The following is a 26,171-nucleotide window of genomic DNA, read 5'->3' as shown; positions in this document are numbered from 1 at the left end:
AGAATAACTAGGCACAGGCAAGAACTGAGATGCCAGTTACTCTGTTACTTAAATGAGCAGATTCCTTCTGGATATATTATCTTCTGGTTGTGTTATATTATTCTGTACGTATTATCTTCTGGTTATATTATCACAGTTCCCAGAACTATTGTGGACTCCTCTTCTACTGCAGTTGATTTATCTGCCTGAGATAAACCCTGGTGGCTTGAGGCATCAGTTTTGGCAGTGCTAATTAAACACTGCAAATGGCAAGATGTCCCACATGGCATGCTCCCTCAACAGCTGTGGAACAGTTGTCCCAATCTGACCTCTCACTGATACATTGGAATTAAGCACGGCAAAACAATTTAATCTGCAGCAGAGATGGGATCAAGGCTGAAAATGCAGGTCCAGGTTTCACTGGACCAGAAAGCCTTTTCTGGGCTCAGGTTACAGCTGACAGCCTCTTGCAAAAAGCTGAGTCCACCTGAATTTTGAACATGCTGAAGTTGGTGAGGGTGCCCATTATTACTGGGCAACTGGTTATATAAATATAATGTATATACATATGCATATATATATACATGCATATGTAATTATGCAGGAAATTGTACTTAATAACCAACATTTAGAAAACTATTCTAACTCTAGTATAAACTGACCGGGGAAAGAAAAAGATCTTGGCGGGTTCAGATACAATACTTCAGAGCTGATCAGTGGCAATTTGTCTAGTGCAAGTCACTTTGCATCAGCTGACACAGTTCAAACCAAGCCACTTCCACACAGTGTTGTGCCTAACCCTGGGCCCCAAGCTGCAACTCCCAACACAAGAAAAAAATAAAAAAGAATTTAAAAAAACAACCCCCAAACCAAAAAAAACCCAAAACCAAAAACACCCCTTCTAACATATCAGCACAGACAGAAATGAGGCTCTGAAAGTAGGACCACTATTGCAGCAATCTAACACTGGTTAGGACTGAAGCACTGAACACGAAAAAGAGTGTGTTCGATGCCGAGGTACACACCTCTTCCTCTGAACTGTCACTCAGGTCATTGGCAAGTGAGGCACTCAAGGAGGCCGCCTTGGGCTCCAGGTAGCAGAGGCACATAGCCAGAGGAAAGGAGAGAGTGAGGGCGTATGGCACTGAGAAAGAGGCAGAGAGCAGAAAGAAAAAAATGAAGAGGAAGCAAGGCACCAGGGAGGGAGAGCGGATAGGAAGGTAGTGCTGCACGCTGGCAGGCAGGAGGTTGGTTTCGGAGAGGTTAGGGAGGGACAGGTAGCCGTCGTCATCCAGGAGGGAAGGAAATGACTCTGGAAGTTGCAAGGAGAAGGAAAACAGCGTTCCGCCTTTGCCGGCTTTTTGCTTATAGCCGAAAGCCACATCTTGCTCAGTAGAGCAAACTCGACCCTTTCTGTCAGAGTCTGGCTCCGACTCGCTGAGCTTTGGAGCGCTCTCTTTCGGCGCCTCACAACCTAAGGACTTTGTTCGAGCACTCTCCTTGCATCTCCTGCGAAGCTTTGCTGAAGATACATGGCGGCCAGGCTGCGAGGATGGCGAGGGGTGGTGGGAGTCAGTGCCAAGCAAAGGTGGCTGGTGACAGAGAAAGAGCAGCAAACAAGGCGCAAAAGCAAAAGGACAAAAAGAAAACTGTAATTAGTTAATTTTCTTCTGTGATGATAAATAGTATATATATATATATATATATATAAAAATTATAAACAGTATTTTAACACCATAGCTTTCCACTGAGTTAAATGGTGCATGTTCCCATGCTGCACACCACAGGTATTAGTGAATCAGGGTTAGAGCTTACAAAAGGCAACTTCGTGATTCAGCATTTGTCTAGGCATCTGCAGCACGGGATTTACATAAAAATCCTTCAAGGCCATATGTAGAGGTTCAGGTGCTGCCAATTTCCACTTATGGTAAGACTGGCTTCAGATCATAAGGAGCTTTCAAACATGAAGTACATGGAGAGCAACAAAGAAATGAAGGAATGTATTTCTAATACCAACACTGCTTGTGAAAGTACTCCTGCAGTTAGGAGGAGACCCAGTGGGAGCTGATGCTTCCCATCTATGCCTTGGACAACCTCAGCAGTAATAATTAAAACCCCAAGGATTTTAAAACTCTGTGTGCCCAAATTTCTCCATTACAATATTAAAAAGAAAAAAATCTAGGTCCTAAATCTAAATAAAACACATTCTAGTTTTGAGGGGGGGGGGGCACAAATCCGTATGTCAGCTCTTACCGATGGAAAAAAATATACTAGCTTGATACCTACCCCACCAGCCAGCTCCTCAGCATGGCTCCCATCACTGCCCAGGCTGGCCTTCGCCGGGCATCTCCACAGCCCTGCCCTCACCGCTGCCCACAGCAAGCTGGTGCAGGCAGTGCCGGGGGACTGGCCCCCTCCCGGCCACATGCCCTGCTGCCCCTCTACGTTGCACCCCACTGCTTCTACAACATGCTGAAAGAGGAGAGCTGCGGGTATTGGCTAGGCAGACCCCATGCTCTCTTGCTGGAGATCTGAAGAGGGGCTGACCACAGAGAGGTTCATGCCCCACAAAGCCACATCTCCCCATAGTCAAAAAGTGACTCTCTACCCATACTGAAGCGGTAAAAACATACCCAATGTCTTTGCTACAGATTTTACCACAATGCAAAGAATACTGGTTACCAACAAGCAGGATTTGCTTTGATAAGCCGCTTGTAGGGCATTCAACCAGTCTTTAAGGTTATTCAAGGATGAAAAATTGGTAGGAGTGAGGTGATTCAGCAGGAGGGGTGACCGTCACTTAATACACTCCCTGAGGGCAGGCACATCTGCTCTTTAGAAGGACAACAACCACCATCACCAAAATACCTCAGTATGCCAAAATACCTCAGTATGACAGAGCTGCCACGATACTGATGGATTGAAGATGTTTTGGCCAAAGTCAACCAGGCATACTTAGCTGAAGTGGCACACTGGCTTCATGACCAAACCCTAAGTGCCTGAGATGCTCCATCCACCATGCATCTATGCATCTCCCTGAGGAGCTACAAAAGGCTTTTCAACCCCACTGCCACTCCAAGCTCCCAAGAACAAAATTACTTCAAAGCCAAAACAGCATCTGCCTGTACAAACTAATGCCAAATCTGAGCCAACAAGCAGGATTTAAGTTTTAGACATGTTGCACCAACACTAGCTACTAAGCCTAATCTTTACCAGGTATATTAATGGTAGGAATGGGATTTGAGCCCAATATTTACACAGAAGAGCTCCTTCCCCTCCTCTTAATATTTTGCTTCTCTCTTCTCTAACCATAACAGTTAAAAGTGCAATCAGTTCAGGCAATCTGTATTCCTGAATTAAAGAACCAAAAACCAAGCCTAACTTCAAACCACTTACAAATGTCTTCTTTATGGGCCTAATGCAATAAGCTCAAGTCAAAATTCAATGCTGATGGACTCAGAGGACTTTATGTGAGCTAAATACACAGAACTTCTCTTTACATTGTAATGCCAAAAAGCCAAAGTAAATTTATTCTTTGCTAATACAGACTATTCACTTACTGACATCTTTGCAGTGTTAATATTTAGAATAACTTCTGGTATTTAATTACGTATGGATAAAGCAAAAGAAAAATGTCTTAGTGGAAAAATTGAAAACCTACCTATAAAATTTATATACCCTTAAATAGGAATCTGACTTCAAATTTGTCCCGTGTTTCTTGAGACTCTATTCTCTTTATGATGAATGACAAAGCTGTTGGCAGGTCCAGCAGAAGCAGGACTAAGATCTCTATAGGCTTACAGAAATGAAGGTCTGTTAATGGATGGTTTAAACAGAACCCACCTCTTGAGTGCGGGGTAAAAATCATTCAACTGCGCATGTTTAAGTACCATCAAAACATTCTCTTAAAAATATATTTGAGTATTTCTAGCCATATATAAGGAACAGACGATGTCTGAAATGCAGCTGATCTCTCCATTGACCTAAATTAACAAACACTTGGGACACAATTAGTTTCTATTGGATATTTTCTGCATATTTGATTTTCATCAATGTTTCTCCATGCAGAAACTCATGGAGTTTAAAGACGACCTCAGTCAAATTTTAAAGATTTTTTTTTAATGCTACAATTACATCACATACTTTCAAAAGAAAATATTTTCTCATCTGCAATTTTCATTAATTCAATTGGTTTCTGATTTTTGGTACCTTAATTGCAACTCTTTTTGAGGCCTTGATCCTTTAGCTATGTAGCTCATTGTGGCCTTACATTGTAAGGCTAGAAGTTCAGGTTCTAACATTTGCATGCATGATCGTTTTGTGGGTGTAAAGGTACACATCAAGGATTTTCCTCACAAACGAAGAGAGAAAAATCTTACTTCTTTAGCAAGTGCATTCCAAAGTACGCTTTTTGAATTATATCAGTATTTTTGAATTATATTCAGTATTTCATATTCTGTTTTCTTCTCCTCAATGTAAAAGAAACAGGATATTTTACACCTGATCTTTTCTGATTCTACCTTATTTCTCTCCACTGTCAATCTCTGAAATTCAGTATCTCCTCTGTGCCTCTGTTTGATTTACCTCATCTTAATAACTCAGTAGCTATAATGCACAGCAATGTGTGTACGTGTATGCGGTGGTGCTGGGCTTTGAGATGGTGAGGAATGAATCAAATTTAACAATTGAGCAGAGAATCGTCAACAAAAAGAGTTTTCTTCAATGCAAAACTTCAAATGAGGGAATCAAATGTTTTTCTAAGCCTGGAAATAAAGCTTATAAGTGTATTACTACCCACAAGTTAATAGAGAAAAATGCTCATTGAAGTACATGCAAGGAAACATAGTATTACAAGAAGTAAATGAGAAAAATACAATAGTTTAAAGCACAGAGCTACATACAAGAACACAGAACTATTTTGCTGCCTTGTCAAAAAATGAAAAACACGATGCTCATACTAAAGTCAAAATACAACTGAAGACCAAAGGAGCAAAACGTGCACTGTCAGGCTACTTTTGGGTATTTCCTAAAAAGCCCTTGAATGCTATGTAAAAAGCACTCACTGACTGTTAAATGGATTTTAAAAACAGTCTGAGGCAGGAACTAACTTCTACAACATCATATGGAATGTGAAAGGACTATAAAAGTATTGATTCAAGACACATATATATATACACGTACATACAAGCGTGTATATTCTAGTTACCTTTCACAGAACTAGGTTATCTCCTCCCTCCCTCCCTAACAATTCTGCATTTTTCCAAGTGCTCTCCAGACAGGTCAGCTTAATACAAAAACCTCACAACTCTACCTTGGTGTCATGGCGTACTGCCGAGACCGGGGTGACTTCCTCTGCTCTTTTCTTTTTGCCCTCTTCATCATCTTTCTCTTCTTCTGCCTTTTTCTCTGGAGTCACAGTGGTTATCAAGTTGGTCTGAGAGATGCCCTTTGTTGTGGCGTACTGGCCAGTACCAACCTCTGCAGCAGACACAGAATCCTTCATGTACATTTCATGGTTTTCATTCACTGATGCTAAAAGCAAATATTTAAAGAGGGAAAGTCTGAAATAGCTTTTGCTGAGAAGCTGCATAAAATTAAAAAGCTGGGTTAGTAAAACATTTCAGATATCGCTGAAAACACAACTATGTCATGTTTCAGGAAACCAGAAGCATGTGCATACATTTAAATAAACTGTTTACTTGAAATAAAGCTTGTAGCTTTTATATGCATAAACATATATTATGGATGTGTATACACACATTACTGCAGCTAATGTGTGCATTACACAGTTGTTAAATGTTAGCAAGCCATTAAAAGCGCTACTGTAGTAAAACATCAGAATAAAAAATCAACGCGTTGCCAGAGTTATCAGGCAGGAAACATAAGGAGAACCAGCTATGATATCAGCCATGGGGGTGGAAGAGGTTTTTTTGGAACTCTGTCAGAATATAACAATGCAGATCAAATGCACGGTAAGTAAAGTGCTACATTACAGGAAATGACAGTATGGATGTAACACAGGTATAATATTTGAGAATCAAGAAATGGGATCTTTGTATCACTGAGCAGTAAAGTCTGCCAGTTGAGTGAGCTCATTATCCAAAAAAAATTCTGGGAAGTGATGGCATTCAATTCAGTGGGCCAAACCAGAATATTTTAGGATGTAAATGTTCGATAATTCAGCAAACTTAAATATATATATATAAATGATTTTGAAGTAAATAGTAACTTTACAGATAGAATGTTATCAAAACACTTATACCTAGACCCTGCTCTTGACTACTGTGTAATTTCTAAGTCAACAGGACTATTCAAATTTATAGTTACTTGCATCTGTAACAAATGACAGGGCCAGGATCACAGTGTAATCGTGATGCAGAATGTTACAACCACGTGTGTGTTATAGTAAGGATGTTAGTGAAGAAATCATAAGCACTGATTAAAAAACCTCTTTTCCCCGTTTGCACTTACGCAAATTAACATCATAAAAACCTGCGGAGTCTAACAAATGCTGGGGAAAAGCGTTTCAGATATCTTGTCTCTTGGGAATGAGCTCAGGAGGTAGGAGAAAGCAAAGGGAATAGAGGGAGACATCTTGTTCAGACGTTACAAACAAAATAACGCAGAAGGATAATTTCTGCTTTGAGACACATGCACAGCAATCAGGTCACCAGTTGCTTGGTAACGAGCAAGAAGCACATCAGAATTAGAAGATTCCAAAATAATTAATGACAAGCAGCACCTTTAAGGGGAGAAAAGAAGGCTTGTCACTAATACTTTTAAATCAAAGCTTCTCCCTTTCCCCACCTTCGTCTATATTCACTGCAATTAATTTGTGATATTCTGCAGGAGAATTCACCTTTTTTGTTGGTTTTTTTTTTTTTAAGCCATAGCAATTCTGAATTTAGCCTCAGTCCTTTTTTTCTACAAAAATAAAGGAAAACCTCTTTTTACTCAACAGCTGAAAACAGTAACAGCTGATGAAGTAGCTGAGATTCTGAATCACACGCTGGTTTAACCTAAGGGAGCAGCAGAACTGTGACCTCCATGAACCACAGAGAAAGAGAGGAGGAGGAAGGACGTACTATTAACCTGCACGTTACTCTCCATCTCACACCTTCAGAAGTAATGTACGGAAAAAGCCTGTTAAGAGCTCATCTGACTAGAACACGAGGTAATCGGAAGCAAGTGTTATTACTCAATCAAGGGAAATAATTAATCTATTAATTGTAACATACACTTAAATGCAAAACCTAGATAGGAGAAAAAGCTAAATTAAACCTAAACAGTTACTCATGCGAACCCTGAAAAAGTGTTGAAGCCTGAATTGCTTGGGCAGGCAGGTCCAGGCTGGCAGGTCCAGGTGCCCTGTCCTTTCCCAGAGCAGGGAAGTGCTCTGCAGATGTGAGGCTGAGGAGAGAGCCTCCAAGAGGAGTGGGCTCACAAGGACCCCTTCCAAACAAACACTCTGTAAGGACTGCAGCAGTACATTCAGCACAGTATTTCTCTGCACCCTCTTCTACCACTGCAGTGAACGTGCAAGTACTCACAACTTCCACTCAGCTGAAGTTCAAGGAGATGAGATGACAAGGGGTTTATTATACCTAATCTAAAGCAGTGACCACCGTGATGATAACTTCTGACAAAGCCAACTGAGAGGACCTTACCCCCATCTAAACTGCGAGACATAGTGTAACGTTTACTAGAAGACCGCTCAAAGTAAGGTGCGGGACGGTCTATGAGGGCGCTGGCTCTCCTCGTCTGGGCCTGCGTCCGGCCGCTGTAGCGAAACTTGGAGCCCAGTGTGAGGAACTTCTTTGGAGGTGCTTCTGGCAGCAGGAGCCTAAAACACACCAAGCAGTGCATCCGTTACTCCCCTTCCTCAAAAAATCAGTCCACTATTTCTGCAGAGAGATGACTGTTGGGTATCACTCTCCAACGTAACCTGTGCCTTATGGGTCTCTAGTTTAAAGGGAATCAAAGGATGCCCCTCATTACAGCATGAGAAAAACGCTTAGCTAATGCATTTGAAGAGTTGAGTTCTTCCTAATGGGAAAGGATCACTCAGTCTCTTACTGCTTGAAAATCAGATTTATTATTTTTAATCACCAAAATTAAAAACAAGGTGTTCCTTGTAGCAGGGACTCTGATCAGGGCTGAAATACAGATATATCTCTTATATTCAAATTTAATATGGTGCTGCTATGCACAGGGCCAGAACAGACTTCCAGTGAATGTCAGGCAGTATTGACTCACAGGGATGCAGACATTTTTCAGGTTAGAATCTTCCCACTGTCTGTAATTTGGCTATGAGAGTTTGCTGAAAAAGCCATTCTCCTGCTTTATGCTTTAGACATTGATTTTCTATTAAAAAAATCAGAAAACACTCAAAAAATGCACACTCAATTTTTTCTTAGATCTTTTGCTGCTAAGTACAGATAGCCTGACCCAACAGTTTTAAGAAAGGAGAGAAATTCTTCAATCCTCCCAAACATCTTTAGAAGGGTTTTTAATGCTGGGCACCCCTTCATGCCACTGAAAGTCTCACCCTTTTGGGTTTCCATTGTTAAGTATCTCCTTGCTGGCTACCAACACAAACTAATTACAGCATTTATTCCACCACCCCAAACTTTTCTCAGGTCGTCTTAGATGTCAAGAACATAGCTGCAAAATGCCTCAGCAATACAAAAATTACTGCTGTGGATTGGGTATTCTGGGATGACCGAAAAATATCACCACTGACTACTGTCTGTATTTTCATATGTCATTAAATAAAAATCTCTTTTTTTTTTTTTTTAAAACTCTTACCCACATCCCACAGTAACTTTCCATTTTAAGTTGTTCTCCTTATACAAGTGTATGTACAGAAGTGCAGCAGAGTCCTTCGTCTCTTTAATTATAGCAGCTGATAATATCATGGCACAGATAAAGCACAACGATTAATTGGGACCATATGGTGGTTTTAAACATTCAGTATCTATCTGAAATAGTATGAATAATGTGGGTGAAACATTTCAAATTTTGAAGAAGCAATAACCTTTCCTTGTCTACTCAGATATCTTGTGATCAAAAAGACAATTTGATTTTAAGGGTTTTGTCTCTGATGACAGAATTGGGCTTTTCTGTTGCGTTTTTTTATCACACTTTTAGGAAAATAAATCCACATACCTGAAAAATGTGTGGTGCTCAACACACACTTTCCATAAGCGCTTTGCAGCTCGATGATTTGGCAACTTAAACCCAATAGTGCTTTCAAACTGCTCAAACTAGGTAGGAAAAAAGAAAAAGTATGTATTTGATGCTGTGCATCTATTTTTAGACACTGTACACAGGTTCATCTTCATCTCCTCTGTATCATCTCAATCCAAGAGTGAATGTATATGCTCAAGTATATCACCACATATATATACATATTCTGCAGACTATGTCTGGGAAGGAAGTGGTGAGTGATGATCAATGGCAACTTCTGAGGATCTTTTTTTGGGGAAACCCAGATAACAAGCAAGAGGGATTTGATGGTGACAGTCATGGTCTATGTCCTATAGTAACAAAGAGACCAGTTAAAACTTTGAAGACTTCTGAGAAAAACATAATTTAAGTGTTTTAACCCTGTCGTTTTAACTTCACCAGGTTAAACAACAGTGGGAAGCCTGATAATAGCCTGGGGGGAGCCATAGTCCCCAGGGCCTGATCACACAGCCTTAGATTAAGGAGATTTACAGTGAAAGAACTACAGTTTGCAAATCGCAGTTTAGTTAATTTATCTCCTGGTGAGGATAAGGAAAAGACAGGCAATTGGAGAGAGTCGGCTGGGGATACTAAGAGACCTTTCTAGGTCATGCTGCAGACTTATATATTCCAGATGCAAAATCTGTGCCAGCTACAACTGCCATAACGTATTGATGGCTACCTGCAGATAGCTGAGTAGGTGAAATAGTGTTGCTGTGATCGGGGAAAGGTAGGCAGAAGGGCACTTGCAAGCAAGCCCGGATCCCTACTGGCATCTGACAGAGAGAAGCAGGGCAGGAAACAGCAAAACAAAAAAGATGATATAAGTGACCCACAGGACGGTGAATCACATTATCATTAGATATCATTTGGAAAGAGACTACACTGATTATTTTGCATAAGGAACTATGACCTGGTCACAGGATGCTACATACCAAGACCAGCAGAGCTCAATAGGGCTTCAGCGGTGAAGAGTTTCAATGCAGGCACTGGGAACATCAGTGGCTATTTGGTTTTTGTTTCCTTGTTTGTTTTGTTTTGTTTTTTAAATCAAACGCAAGACTGGGAAGTTGGTTACTAAAACAGTTTCTACTGACAGGCAGGAGCTGTAGCTTTATGGATTTTGGTTTAGGTCTCTAAAATGGGGTCAGGCCCTGGGGCTTATGAGAGGCCCCAACAGATTTCCCAGCTGATTTCTGAAGTCAGTGCGGGAGATAGTGGCTGGGTACTCCCAACTGCCATACAGCATTAATGGAGAAATTTCAGCCCTCATCCAGGTGGTTTCTGTCCTGCTATACCCTATAAAATGGATATGGGTTTTTTCATCCTATCACAGACCTATTATTGTACCAGCACTTAAAATGGAGACACTCCTTTGCCTGTGATGACCTTGAACTCCTTCTGGGATTTTTCCTTAGACTTATCATCCTATTTCTGGGTTAGTGCACGCTCAAGCCATGAGGCATGCATCTGCTACGCATCCGACTGAGCCACGAGAGGGCACTCACTGTACGAGATTTCACATCACCTTCTCTGGAGCCAGAACATGAGCTCCTGTGGACCTGGGAGGGCTAATGAGTGTAGTAGCTACCAAAAATGCTGAATGATGGATGCTTGTCTTAGTTTTTACCAGTGTCTGTGTTTCTGCTCTGAGTCCAAATGATATGCTTAGAAAATCTGGTATGGCCTGTTACAACTCATAGTGGATCAGATGAATAGACACTAATTTAATATACAACACAATGGGGGGTAACAAGCACTCCACGAATAAGCAATGTGTTACTTAAATTCCCGAAGTATTCATAATACGGATGAGCTTTTTATATGCAGATGGCCGTATTTCGTCTTTATGTTAGTTCATGGATGTAAACAGAAAAACAACAAAGCAGATTTTACCCGTATTTTAAATGAAGTATTTATCTAATCTCTTAACAAAATCAGCACAGATTAAAAATATACAAATGGAGAGGAATTTTAAAGGCTTGCAAGACACAACAAGTCAACAAATCAATGAGAACATGGGTTTTCTGAAAAGGTTCATTCACTAAAGTGTCAGGACGCCCTTACCTCCCCTGGTCGGATTTTGATGTAGAAGTTGTTCCTCTTGTAGGAAATTTTCAGAACCTTTGGCCAGGCAAATCTATTTATTCTGAGTCTGTCTCGATATATTAAAAGACCACTTGCACAAACTCCTAGCATGATTTCCACTCCCTCAGAATCCTGGAAAAGCAAGCAATACACTTAAATATTTCTTTCCTTACACCCTCCAGTACTACAGATTCTTGTACACTGTGTTTCTATCTGAGCTTCATCTTTTTAATGTATCAGCTGTAGTGACCTGATTTCTGAGAGCTACCCTACTCATTGGCTGCATTCATACAAGTAATAGTAAGGTTGGGCAGGGTGAGAGAAACTGAGTGTAGCAAATGTTTTCTTATATTTTAGAAAGACCCCAAAAGGAGGGGGGAAATTTTAGATGTTATTGAAAGAATTATATTAACCATATAGCAAAATTCTATTAGTATAATAAAAAAGTGTTATTAGCATAAATACCAGATTGAAAGTAAGTAGGACAGCATAAAAATTTACTTCTGCTGGCATCACATCTCCTCGACTAAGCCTTGTGAATCCTTAGATGGATTTTTCTTCTGTAATTTGCTCCTCTTCACTTTAGTTGGCTTTCTAGTTTCTTTAACACTGTTGTGCCTATGCTCAGTATTTTCACTTTGAGATGACCATCAGGCAGAAGGTTGGGCATTTGAACCAGAAAGATTCTTTTTAAAATGTGCAACTGTGCCTGTGCTATAACCCATTTGACAGGGAAGCTGTAGGTCAGACATGTTAGCACTACAAAAGATTTAGCCAGTCTTATCAGAACATACCCATAAATACGTATTTTTTTAAGTAAGGCACATTTTCCTTTAGAAGCCTCCAAGTAGTCTAAAACCAATCTTGATGGTTTGTTATCACCACTAGCCTGTACAATTCTTGTTTTTTATTTACCTAAGTACTAACACTGGAGAAAAGAAGGATCTACCTTAAAGCACAGAGTTTTTCAGTAATTATTTTTAAATAACTTAAAAGTTACAGAATTTTGACAACAGATGCTATGAAGATGTCACCCTTTAATAGTCATGAGATTAATTCATTGTTTTCCTCTGGTTTTCTGAACAAGCCATCTTTTAAACATACAGTGAAAATCTGATTACATTTTAAGGTGAACACAAGGCACACATGGTCAGTCATGATGAAAAGGCTATGGCATGGCTTGAAATAAAAAAAAAAAAAAAAAAGTTTAAAATCAGAACACAGAATTAGGGCCACAAAGTCATTCCAGTGTTAGAAAACACACCAAGAGAGGATGTATTTTTCAACAGTGATGATATCACCACTTAAAGGTAGATTTTTTTTCTAAATAAAACTCTTGTGTGACATCACTGCCAGGTACTACAGAAGAAACAAAGCTTTTTTTTTTTTCAGTGGAGTTCAGTTACACATTTCCTAAGCAAAAAGTAACATCTAAATAGGGTGAACACATTCTAAAAAAGAAAGTCTCAATGTCAGTAATCCCGCTGCCTGGCAAATGCCTGAAATGCCCACGTGCTCACATACAACACATAGCTGCAGGTGCAAGGAGCTCCTTCTTTTGATATACATTCTCAAAAACTTGTTGAGAAAGGTGTTCTTCCCTCATCCCCACCTTTGCAGCAGATCTAAGTCCATTGAAGGCTTCTGTTATTTGTCAGTGTCAGAGATTGCTTTTCAGTGTGATACTAGTGGTGTAAAATGAAACCTGAATAAAATAATTTGACTTTTTTCAGGAGTGATGTGGTTGCATGGAACAAAAAACTGTCAGCTGTAATGTCCAAGGCACAAGATGCTGAGCTGCACATCCCTGCAGCTCTGCATATGAATGGAGGGCTTTAGCAGAATAGTGACAGCCCAGAGGACAAATCTGTCTATCTGAACACATTTTTTATTGTAGCCTTGTGTTGGATAATTGAGAACTAGTTTTAACAGCAGCTGGTGAGTACAGCATCTGTTCAATACTGACCTAAGATACTGGCACAGCCTTAATGAATTGACATTTACATAGAGACATCTGCCAGGGTGTGACTTCAAAAAGGCATCCACAGAGATACTTGTCCCCTAGCCTGATACCACCAGATCTCACTAGCAGACCTAATTAAAATTAAACATTACTTCTCACACTAAGTCTACTTTTCCCACCTTCGGCTCAATTTCTAAGATAACTGTTGGGTTTCTTAACGCACAGACAGACCCAATTCCATTACCACTGCAGCTTTTTAAATTAAGAACATAATTTTAGAGATCGGCTTGTCTACCAACTTCTCTTGCTCTGAGTCCGTCCATATGAAGACCAGAAGAGTAAAACTAGATACTGGTATTTATTAGAAAAAAAATAAATGGTTATCTCAGGATATCCTATCTTAAATTCCCCAGCCTTTCTCCAATATTCTGAAAAAAATACTTAGGCTTTAATGCTATGCTATGTTAAATTTCCAGTAACAAAGTCTGTAACATATTTAGAACAGGAACTCATTTTGTTGTTGTTTTGCACATTTCTTTGTGTTGGACAATCGATGTTGGAAAAAAGATATTGTGTGACATTTGACAATCCATTTCTATCTCTGCTCCAAATGCGCCTCAAGATTTTGTGCCTATCTGCAAGACACGGGGAAGGCAGCGGCATGCCTCATGGAAGAGTGCTGCCCGTTGAGCCATACCCAGATTTTTCATTTTCAGTGAAGGCAATTCACAGAACACAAAAGATTGCCTTGAATTCTGTAACACACATGCACAATTCCTACAAAATGCCCCAGGGACATGGTTGCAGGCCCTTTCAAGATCTGAGCTGCAAATTTATCTTGGTTCTTGAAAGGATCTGCTGCAGCACAAAAACAGGCTCACAATAATTTGACCTTTACAGAAAATTCAGTGCTCTGCACAGCTCAGGATTCTTTGTTCAGCACTCATTTGCCAGGGATGCTTGCTAACCTCAAAGATGTTAAAATCCATTAGCGTTACTTTGAAGAGTGAAGAAAAAAAAATAGTAATTATTTATTTGGAAAAAAAAAAAAACAAAACAACACCAAACCACAAAAAACAGACAATCAACATGAGGCTGGTAGGTGGCTCTCCCAAGCCACAGTAAGAATGACCATGTTTTATTCATAACTTAACCTGTCGATGATTAGAGGAACTACTTCATCATGGGAGAATGTTTCCAGCAGAATTACTGCCCTTCCAGCAATGACCACATTTCAGAGAGAGACAAGCCGTCCTCTGCCCATTACTATCAATCTGATTAGGTTTTCAGCATAGCTAAATAATTGCTTGAAAGTTCTCTGCTGTATTAGAAATGATCTGCTTATCTAGTTAAATACCATAGTTGGCCTTATTAAATTGGAAAATGTAGCTGAATGAAATGACAATGGATCACTCTCTGAACAGTTTCTAATAACCTTCCTCATTATTCCATCCATTCAATATTTTCCCAGAGGATTTGGTTGTTTAATCAACATGAAAGGTTGATGTGCAACATCTTTGAATCTACAGGCTAAGTTATGTTACAGTTACAAGATATATCTATGCTTATCCTATGAGTCACCTTTCCTCGTGTTAACACATGATTTATCCCACAAAAGGCCTGTCTCAAAACAACAGGAAAGAATAAATCAGGGAGTCCATGCAGATTCAAGTACTATGCTACAAGAGAAAGATGACCGATGAAAGAACTAGAGTACGCACCTTGGCATGATGGAGATCTACTCCATACATTGACAATTTTTTGGCATTCTCCAAGAAATGCATCTCAGCCTCTGCAGGTGTCATTCCCCTGAGGAAAAGCAATCAATTCTAGCATCAATGTTAAGGAAACAGAATCTGAAATAAAATCCAGCAGCTGGAAAACATTTTCAGCCTCTCAGAACTACAACCATACCCCTTAGGTAGCTGGGTGCCTAGCAGAGCCAAAGCTCTGGTGCAGATCCCGTTATTTTTCGTGCTGCAAAGCTCTTCTCTAACTGAAGACATGAAGAAGAGTTTTGTCCGAAAAATATTCTTATTAAGTACACTGCAGCAGATTTTAACATTTCCTGATGCACCAGGATGGTACTTGAAGGCAGGCTAGAGCCCATACTGATGCCCTCTACCTACCTGTGGCTCTTGTGCAGCTCAATCACTTTATCCTCCAACTCTTTAGTGTGATTCGGTGCAAAGCGGAATTCGCTGATGTAGTCGCTGCCATACTCGTCGGGGTCGTAGTCGCCGAGCTCCGACTGCACAGTGTAGGAGCCCAGCAGGGCCAGCGTGACGAATGAGCAGGGCAGCCGACCCGACACAATGTCATCTCTCAGCTGCAAGCAGAGGTAGTACCTGCAAGGGAGCACCAAGGTGGCTTAGAAAGTGCTCCTCCAATGCTGCCCCCAAAAGAGCACTGTCCAAGGGCCAGAAAGAGGCCTCAGTTCCTCTACTAATTTGTAGACAAACTCCCAAGCCCAAAGTTTTTCAGGCATTAAGGTTAGCAATAATTTTGGGGAAAAAAAGACAAACCCTTGCCAAACTTATGGGTAGCAATGCCTAATTTATCTTTATAAAGCAGCATGGAGATCTCTCAGTAAAATAGGTTATTACTTTGTTTAGTGATGGAGAATTATCCATCAAACATACAAGGTTTCTATCATAAAACACCAAGATATATAGCTACCTAATAATTATTTTCTTTACAAATAATTTAAACCCCCAAATACTGTTCATTAAAGGGTAGCTAAACTCCAAGCTATTCAAAAACCTTAAGTTGCCTCTTTAGCAAACTGCTGAGCTTTCTCAAAATACATTTAAACCGTAAATGCTGTTAAAACCATGGTGAGAATCAGTGCAAGGGATCACCAGATAGAAGAAAGAAAGAAAGTGAAGAGCTTTGGCTTGGTGGTGAAGGCATGGAGTTCCCAAGGCAAATTTGAGGGTGACGAAGAAAAAAGCAATCCTTTCTTCTGGAAGACCTCAGTTAAGCGTGAACTCTTGACACACTGTCTTTTTGCACAGTGCCTAGCATGGGGGATCTCTGATCTAAGCCAAAGGCTTTATACTAGCTTAAAAGCAACAAGTAGTGCACAAAGCAACGGAAGTTAAAAATATCCACAGGTTGTACAATACTGTAACAGGCTAGGGAATGGTTTGCTGATGGCACAAAACTCGTTACGATTCAGAAGTTTTCCTGCCTTATACCAAGAAGGAAAACAGGTGAGGATTTATATTTTTTTTGGTTGTGGTTGCATATTGAATACAAAACTAGAGAGCAGAGGTGTGGATTGCAGAGCTAAGTGACTCGAATAACAGGGAACAGCTATTCGTTACCACCATATTCCCTATATCATGCACATCAGTTGCTTACCTTGCCAAAGGACATACAAAATTTACACACATGCTTATTCTCATTCCATTTTTTTCTTTCATAGTTATGACTTTATTTACAATAACAACTTGTTAGCACTAGGAAAAATGGGCATCTTTGCGAAAATGAAGATCAACTCTCAGGAATATATATATATATATATATATTGGAAAAGGTGGGGTTTAGGGTTAAATTATACACGAGTCTTCTTAGCTCAAAGGATAGACACTGTTCATAGGGTCTTTTCTGCCAAAGCATCGCATATTTTCCATAAGCTCATAAGGAAGCCAGTGGGAATACAAAACATTCATTTTCTTGGATAATTAACAGTGTAAGCACTACTATGAACAGCTTTTAAGCCCCTTCTAGAAAGGTATTTAATGTTTTTAACACCTGGTAATATCTTCAGATAGCTGGGCAGGGTCTGGAGGGTAGAACTTCACATTAAATGCAAACTGCCAAGCACCACCTGGAAAAGAACACAGACTGACTGGAAGTACACTGTAAGTGCAAACAACGGAGATGCTCATGCTGTTTGATTACCAGAAGACTTAAAAATACCCCAGTCAAGCAATTCATAAGAACAGGATGCAGTATCTTTTTCTCATACATCATTCTGAAGATACTACCTTTCACTCTCACAATTACAGTATCAGATCAGATTTTACAGCTCTTTTCTTATTTAGTAAGATTTCCACTGAAACAAAGACCCTAAGGGAGCAGTGATTTATTACTAACGCTTAAAAACACCTCTGTCCGAAAAAAAAGTTTACTTGAAATAACCGTGTGAAAACACAACCTATACAAGCTTTAAAAACCAGTAACTGAGAACACAGAGGTGCTGATAACACCGCAAGCCAGAGTACGAATGGGATCTGGAGCAGGGTGATGTGCCGAGGTCCAGCTGCCCAAACCAGATAACAGCATCCTCTCAGGGTGCTGCCTCAGCACATAGCTCCTGCTACCAGCAGACATAAATTATTGTGCAGACAAAACTGCAAGGACAAACACAGAGAGCATGACTGAAAAACAGTACATAACACTGGGGAATTGTTTAGTTATTTCAGTAAGTTTAGGTGACTAAGGGGAACAACAGTGGTTTGTGTCACCAGTTTGGGATTGTTTTCTTTTAAGCGTCAGCTTTAAATGTTGTAAAGAAAGAGTATCAAGACTAAAAAGAAGAGTTGAACACAACATGTAAATATTTCTGAAAAAAGGGACAGGTTATACTTGTTCATGTCTTGAACGCAAATAAAAAGCAGTAACAAAATCCCAAACCACAGTGTTCTTACAAGCAACACAGTGGTTTTTCAGTAACAAGACTTTTCACCGAGGCCTCTGTTGTGGGATATACCTCTTATACATACTTCTATCGCATAAATCACAGTATTTCTCTAGGTCTGTAAGTCAAGAAACCAAAGCCAAAGTAGTGACACTTTTGTTTTCTGAAACGCATTGATGTCAAAGTACAAATCTAACTAGAAATAAACAGATCTCTCTTGAAAAGTCTGTATTGGCTGTGTAATAAGGAAGAACTTGTGAACACTGTGAAAAATATGACAGGGTAGGGCTTTCCCATGATCTTCAAACCAGAGACACCTTGTGTCCAAGCACCTCCTAAAGAGTATGGAGTTTGAAGGTGTATCTGGAACACTCTCTGGTAAGATAGCTTATATGGGGGACAGGTCTGCTTGCCTGGAAATGCTGTATGGTTGTCCTAATTGGTTGTTTGGGAGTATTTATTTAGGACAAGGAAATTTCATCCTGTGCAAAGCCCCAGCTCCTTTGCACATCCACACACCCCAGAAAAGAGGCTCAATGTGTGAGAAGACTTCTGACATTTACAATCAGGACTTCAGCTCAGTGAGACTTTTCAGCTCCTTGATTTTAGGAACCATAAAAGCCGGTAGAAGGAAGACTTGGCTGAGCAGCAAGGATGGGGCACACTCTCACTGGGGAGTGGACCAGCCCCGAGGTGGGAGCAAAGCCTGTGGGTGACAGCCGGCCCCACAACAGAGGGAAGGGGCCATGACCCAAAACTGTATTCCTCTAGCACACACAGAATGAATCAGACCTGTGATATAGCCTATCTTATAGCATGGATGGTTAAAATACCAGAGTAAGAGGCCTTCACCTCTCACTTACAGGGGTTTAAATAAAACCTAACACTGTGCAAGTTAGCAGGTTATAACTAATGGAGTGCAAACCAGGGGCTGCACACACAGTGACACTCTCATTTCTCAACCACTGGGATGAAATCCCTATGGTCTGCAATGAAAACACAGATATCTAAGTGTTATACAACTCAACCAGCATTTAGCAGGATTATATACATGTGTTTTGGAAAGTGTCATGGGTAACAGTCCTACTTTTCCACTGTGGTCCTGTTCCAAACTTCTGGGGTGAATTGTACAGAGCAAGCAAATTACTGCTGTCATCTTCTGCAAATACAACTGTCCCCTGTGTCAAGTCCAGGACGAGACTCCTTCCCCAGTTATTGTCTTGCTGTCACAACCTTTCATTGTCTATCTCACAGCTCAGGCACATATTAAATACAATTCAAATCAGTGGTGTGGAGCTGAGTGTAACCTGACTCATTGAGGTCTATAGCACCTTCCTCCCCAGATTCATCTTCTCAAGAAATTAAAGAGGCAGATTTTCATTAATTTTATTGCAGATTACTTGCTTTTAATGAAGATAATACTGGTGGAAAGATGTGGTTGCTCACAGTACGTGGGGAAGTTTTCCAGCCAGTTTAAATTAACCCTTTGAATCTTGGAGAGGAAAGCAATTCATTTGCCAGACCTGACCCAACAAATGTGAAATGCCAGATGTACTTGCTTGTGAAAGCACAAATGCTAGAAGAGATCATTTTCAAAACAAAGGAAAAACTACTGAGCTTTCCTGCCCAGAGAAGTCACATACACAAACATATAAACAATATAGGTGAGGGGACAAAAAAAAGGCAGGTCAAATTTTGAGTCTGGCAGTCTTGATGAAGTTTTCCTTAGAGAGGCTTTTGAATTTCTAATGTAGCAGAAGCTAAATTTAACAACCCAGTTTTTTAAAATATTCATGTGAAGCAGAAAATAGACTGGTTCTCTGTGAATTGAGTGGTCCTTTTAGGAGCAAAGTTCAAGCTTTTGAAACATGGGAAGGAAAGATATTTTAGATAAGAGTGTTATCTTTGCATCAGTGAAGTATTTCAGTATAAAGCAGAAGCAGTGATCCTGGCTATGATATAAATATCAGTAACGCAAAGAAATAATTTATATACTTGGCCCAGTCCCTAAGGTTATGTTGCTTAATGTCAGACTTCAGGTTTTTGCATCTCTGCAAATGTCAAGTTGTTTTCAGCAACGCAAGTTCATGTGTTACGAGTTTCAGCAACCGCCGGCACTCATTACGGGGCAAAACACCTAAAAGATGCAGGTGATTCCTTTGCCAGAGACTCAGGATAGATTGCAAAAGACGACTGTGAAATAGGCTTTGTCACCCTGGAGGAAGCATGCTCTCCTAGGGAAAGACAAGAAGAAAGGGGCTGTGGCACTGTCCTGCCTCTCCCCTCACCCTGGGGGCAGTGGGGCTGGGGAGAGGGGGGCTGCCTAGTCCCTGGTGCTGGGGGCACCCTGGTGGAACAGGCCCTTTGACCCAAGAGCGGCGAGTGACCCCAAGCCTTTTAGGATCAGAGGGCTGGGCAGTGACAGGCGCACGGTGCCCGTGATGCCCCGCTTGCATGCTGGGGAGCCCCCTCTGACTCTTGCATCCCTGCTCAATGACACAGGGGTTCAACGCCTTCACGAACACCAAAAACTTTTCTGTGCAGATTTTTGGGGTCCAGATACACCAGAATGAAAGCTTTCCAGACACCCTGAAATAAACACACAAATGACAACAAACTTACTTCGGATCTGCTTCTTGATTTCCTTGGCAGGGTCCAACCAATTCTGCAAATAAAATGTTTCCTTTTTTCAATTTGAATTAGAAAACACAATAAACATTCTTTTAAAAATGGTGTTATGAGTCAAAGATGGAACACACAAAGGTCTGTCAGCCCTTTCTGCTTGGAGCTGAGGTAGGCAGGGATAACTTTTAAGATGTGGCCCTAGGTAGAATTCAGATTTTTATTAACCTCCCCAGATATTAACGGGTTGAATGGTTTGAATTTAAAAAAAAAAAAAAAAACAAAGCCAAAGAAATTAGTAAAATAGATCCACAGAAACGGTTTTCCAGAGTATCTTCTGGGAAAATTAAATTTCTGCAAGCTTGTTAAGAAGGTTTTTGATTGGTTGGTTGGTTGAGGTTTTTTTTCTCTAATCCTGGAAGGGCTGAAAAGCCTTTCTAGAGGATAAGCAGGCGTGGTGTAGGGCACTGTCCCATTTGCTCCCTGGCACGGGCATGAAGGGCTCCCCAGGGCAGAGGAAGCATGGAGAAAAACCAGAGGCAGAACCATCCACATTGTGCAGAGGCCAGTGACTATGCAAGACAAAACCTCTGCCAAGGAGGTGGAGGAATTATCACAGCAATGTGTTACTACTCCATGGTTGCCAAGGAGCAGATGAAGAGGTGTGCAGCAGCTTGGGGTCTCTTAGTGCCACTGCTGCCTTGTCCTCTAATAGAATTATTATTATCTAATCTAGAATTATTATTATCTAATCTAGAATTATTATTATCTAATCTAGAATTATTATTATCTAATAATAGAATAAATTATTATTTAAAATGCGTCACATAGCCCAGAACAAAAAGTTCTCTTCTCCAAGGGAAGTTCCAATTTCTCCAAAGACAGATAAACAAATGTATCAGAGAAAAAAAAATACCAAAGAAATATCAAACCAGCAGAACACAACAATCTCCCCCCAACAAAAACAACCACTTTGCAGCTGTCCAAACCTGGTCTGTGGTGCAAAACATGAGCCTGAAGAGCTCCAGCTATTCCTGGCATGAAAGCACACTGTGCACCAAGAAATTAAATAACCATCAGGATTTCTATTTTCAAAGATGAGATGTGATGTGGGCACATATATTGTCTGGCTGAAAGTTATCTGGCAGAGGGTGGAGGTGAATAGCTAAGTACTTTGACATTAAAACTATGCATGTTATTGATCAACATATGTGGTGACAGGCAGTTATTCTCTTAGCTGTTTAGCTTTGTAAAGTAACTGGTGATCTATAAATGTTTAGTGCTTCTAAACCACCTGCTAATAATGAATACATTCCTCTCTTTCCAGTACAGGAAAGAGCACCTATCTGCAAACACACTTAAACACCTGCCTAACTTTTACCGCAACTCAAAACTAAGCATATGCTAAAGTGTTATCTTGCACTAGCATGGACCAAGTGTCTGCTTAAGTGATTTTCTGAATCAGAAGCAAAATCCTCCTATGTAGAAATCTGTAAAGAAAGGGGAAAAGAGAGACAAAAAGACTGATTTCTTTTGTATCATATCTAACCGAAACAAAGGCAAGTCCAGAAAATACAACTGTTGTTCTCAGAAGATATAAATGGCTAAAGAAGCAGTAGCAGCTCCAGTTCCATCAAGAAAGACCCTTCAGGCCGTGCAAAGAACAAATACTTCACCTGGTGAGCTCTGCTAGGCTACTGCACATATTGCTAAGAAGTTTTGTTACTGGTTTGTTGCAAAATATTTATCTTAAAGTGCCAAAATCACACAGCATATTTTAAATGATCCTTTGATGTTCTCTTCATAATGTGTCCAAAACAATATCTATATCTCACCTGCAAATTAGATCATCTTGGACAGTGTTAATACGCAGCTTATTTAATACTAATGTTGAGATGCAGACAAGCAGAATGTGATTCACTATCGTTACCAACTGCTTCTGAAGGCTAATGTCTTTAGCCAAATCAACAATAATGCTAAGATAAAGTAAGTAAAGACTTAAAGCCTTACTTCATCTTAGCAGTTTTTCAGGAGCAGTCAATAAACTCCTGGCTATCTGTATCCCAACCACAGTATTATTAAGCCATATTTTAGTGTTATATGTTTAGTAGTGTATCTACGAATGTAAATCTGACTTTCAGCTACGGCAGTAATGAAATAAATCATACTAGAAAGAGAACCAGCTATATGATTAACTACTTCTATGTCATAAATAGCCAGCACAGAAGGAAGCCAAGGAAACACTAGGGATGCTCTCAAGAAGTAGAGTTACAAAAAAAGATAGCTCAAGCTATGTCTGTGGAACTTGGCAAGGAAGATAAAAACAACTTCTGGACTTTTTGCAACTGTCTAGGGGGTGTCTCAGGGAGCTCTGATGTTCAGATGTCAAAGGCCAGCCGCAGTTTTGTGGGTTACCTTTTGGTTTTCTGTGTCTCTGTATGTTAGCCCAAAGTAGTCTTTTTCCAAAAGGTTCAGATGCTCACACACTTTGTCGAATAGCACTTGGCCTCTCGAACGTTTCTGTGGGAAATGAACAGGAAAAAAAAATCATCTATAAGCATTAAAATAATGCCTTTTCTTTTTAATCAATAACTCCAAAGCGATTTAATTCAACTCATCCATTTTTTCAAACCTATGGACCTGAAGCTCCATAAGAATCTACTGAACGGGTCAAAACTGCTTTTCATAATATTGCAGAGTTAAAAATAAGTCAATACATGTCATTTTTCAAGTTTCAGTGAGAAGGTCTCTTCTGCCTTTCAGAAATGGCAACTTCAAACATATGCCAAGGTTGTATCTCAGCAAACTGGAGTGTTCTTTGTGTGCAGGAGTAGCAACAATTCCTGGTCAAGGACTATCAGAGGTGTGACTGGGGGGTGATCCACTGGAGGAAAAACAGAAACGTGGAGATATTGCTTCAGCAACAATGTGGACTGACTCCAAGATCCTTTTTCGCCTAATATACAGGGAAACCCAGTAACACCATCTACTGAAATCACTCAGGAGCCTAGTATCTCTCTGGGAATGAGCTGGGTAAGAAAGCAGCTTTCTAGTGTCCCACTAACCTTCTTTACTGCTAACACGTTAAATGAGAAGATCTCTCACTGTCAACAGCCAGAGACCTTAGCAGAATCTTCATAGTATCTCTTGTATTGGACAGTAAAAATTCAGGTCAACCTAGTTCTCAGCCTTATATGTGACACTGAGAAAAAAAGCTAAAAAAAAATAAAAATGCAGACAGAAATGTCCTCTTTATAACCTACATCTGCCAACTTTGACGTGTGTTAATTATGATAAACAATTCAAAATTATTTGGGCCACTGTTTCATCACTGACTGCTTCCCCAAGTGCTACTCAGCTAAAGGAAGAAATCTCCCCACTTTATTTCAAGCACATGCATACATATTTTAGTTGATGTCAGCGCCACATTTCCTTTATCTGTAGCAAACACTTGACTTGAAGGAGACTGGAAATACACTACTTTCGTCAAATGCAACACAGCAGGCTGACACAAAAAAAGGAGAGAGAACGCTGCATCCGAATTTATGCTTCACCACTGACAGAGCTTCACCCGGACCACACTGCCAGCCCAGCAGCCTTGGCCAGCGGGGTGGATATTTCGCAATCCAAGCTGACACAGCTATGCCAACAAACCCATGGAGCCCAACGCTGGCCTCAAACTATTTTAGAAGTGGTAAGCAAGCCAAGAGGGAAAAAAAAAACACAACATAAAAGAATTGAGGGTTGCTGCCTAACACCCTGTGAAAACATTACGAGAGATAATGGAGGGAGTTGTGTGGCATAACCTAATTTATGTTAAATTTGGTATTTCTACTGGGGCTCTGATAGCATATTAGAAAGGAAGTAGGGAAATATCCTCTACGTTTTTATCGATGAGGAAACTGAAGAGTGTGGCTGATAGAGTCTAACAAGTGTTTTCTAGCTGAGAAAAAAAAACAAGCACAGAAGCGCATTGCAAGCGTATTGCTGTAATCTCATTTACTGCATCTTCCAGCATCATTTGAGCAAACAGCTCTAGGGCCTTGTTCTGCTTGTCACATGTTTTCCACCCTGTAGTAGGAAACATAAATATACACCAGCTCCTTTATAATGTCAAACAAATGTTTAGTTAATTCTTCACGCCCCAAACCTGGAAATACAAAGTAAGAGGTTGGTGGTTTTATACTTGATGCTCTATGGAGGGGATAAGGCGGATAAAAAAGATCTCACTACTGGTGTGCAGAAAAGAACCAACTCAAAGCCTTCAAGCCAAAATAGTCACATTTCTGCTATAAGCAAGCAATGATGTATATTGCCAGATTACTTGGTTTTCTACTTGATAACAAACCAGGCAGTTGTACTAAATGGAGAGAAATAAGCAGGTTAGCTCTAGAGGATACCTGCTTTGAGAAACACTATGTCTGCACCATTGCACCATTTACATGTGTTTGAATTGTGACACTTCAATGTCCTCTTAAGAGTCAGATAAGGCCAACACAAGAGCCGTTTTATGTGGCTGATCCATGTTGTCTACACAGATGTCAGCTTTGAGAAACAGTAACTAGCAGCTGCAAGGTATAGTGCTCTGACAGGGAACTGCAGGACACAGTTCTGTGAGGCTGTGCTGAAATAAAAACCAACCAACCAACAAAAAAACCCAACACTCAGGAATTCTTGTCTGGCTATACATTGCAGTCAAGTGAGAGTAAGTATGTCAAGCCTGTAATAATTTGCATGGCTCATTTTTTTGTCTGTGACAAAATGTATCCTCCTCCTCCTGTACGAAGATGCCCAAGTTGCACTTGGCTGCTTTCCACAAGATTCCTGCTGCATCAGGATATGGGAAAACCCAGTCAGTGCTGTGAGAGGACGTCAGAAATACCATGTATAACTGACAGCCCTTCCTGGTCGGGGTCCTCTCTCCTCTCTTCACCAGACACCGGGTGTGAACTGGTGATGGTTGAGGAGAAGCTTTACCAGGACCACTTTCCTTGACACCATCCACAGAAATGCCCATCAGTGTCCAGACACAAGCTTCACTTTGCAGCCTCACTGCTGCCCCTGAGCGGCTCTTGTCAGGTCAGAGCTGACCCATTAGAAAAGAATTTAGAGAGCTCCCATCATCTGGGGAGTGGAGGCTGTCTGGCAGAGGAGCCTCCTAATGCAAAGACCAAAAGAAATCCTCGTGCCCCTGTGTATATGCAGCATTGTTGCTTTGTACCAACGTGGCATGAGCATGCACACTCTCCTTCTAAAACATCATTGCACAGAAAGACAGTCAGGGGAAGCTACTCCATAAATCCATGGGAAATTAAGAGGTTTAGTTAGGAACATATAATTAAAGCAACTGAACAGACCTCCTATGCTCTTGTTAATTGCTTTTATTTTACTGTGTGCCCAAATAAGCATGCCACACAAGGCATGGGTATCACCGCTATGGCGGGGAGAGAATGGGAGGAGGAGAGAAAGGTGAAGTTACAAATTCCTACAGCTTCTCAACACCATCCTAAACCTTTGCTTTCCACCATTTTGGGGTGACAATTCTAAGGCGATGGAAGACTGACAGTCTGCTGGTTACTGTGGATCACAACTTAATGCCAAAAATGCCAATTAATTCTCAGTAGTCCAAACAACATGAATTAA

General features: G+C 40.5%; 1 protein-coding gene across 22 annotated transcripts in view; it reads right to left on the bottom strand.

The window, feature by feature from the left end:
* EPB41L3 (erythrocyte membrane protein band 4.1 like 3) overlaps positions 1-26,171 on the bottom strand; it is a 97,553-nt gene that overhangs the window by 19,904 nt on the left and 51,478 nt on the right. For 11 of the 22 annotated variants that reach the window (XM_026843745.1, XM_026843744.1, XM_026843748.1 and 8 more), the window contains exons 4-13: positions 22,944-23,048; positions 20,529-20,571; positions 17,018-17,093; positions 15,388-15,606; positions 14,980-15,067; positions 11,275-11,427; positions 9,148-9,245; positions 7,647-7,822; positions 5,291-5,511; positions 1,005-1,571 (exon numbers count right to left, since the gene is read on the bottom strand). In XM_026843745.1, coding sequence (XP_026699546.1) covers positions 1,005-1,571; positions 5,291-5,511; positions 7,647-7,822; positions 9,148-9,245; positions 11,275-11,427; positions 14,980-15,067; positions 15,388-15,606; positions 17,018-17,093; positions 20,529-20,571; positions 22,944-23,048 — 1,746 coding nt within the window. The remainder of the gene's footprint in view (positions 1-1,004; positions 1,572-5,290; positions 5,512-7,646; positions 7,823-9,147; positions 9,246-11,274; positions 11,428-14,979; positions 15,068-15,387; positions 15,607-17,017; positions 17,094-20,528; positions 20,572-22,943; positions 23,049-26,171) is intronic. The other 11 variants (XM_026843751.1, XM_026843753.1, XM_026843756.1 and 8 more) reach the window with 3 other exon arrangements.

This window comes from Athene cunicularia (assembly GCF_003259725.1).
Source record: "Athene cunicularia isolate RWA chromosome 2 unlocalized genomic scaffold, athCun1 chr2_part1, whole genome shotgun sequence".
Lineage (NCBI taxonomy): Eukaryota > Metazoa > Chordata > Aves > Strigiformes > Strigidae > Athene > Athene cunicularia.
This window is presented reverse-complemented; position numbering and strand designations above follow the sequence as displayed.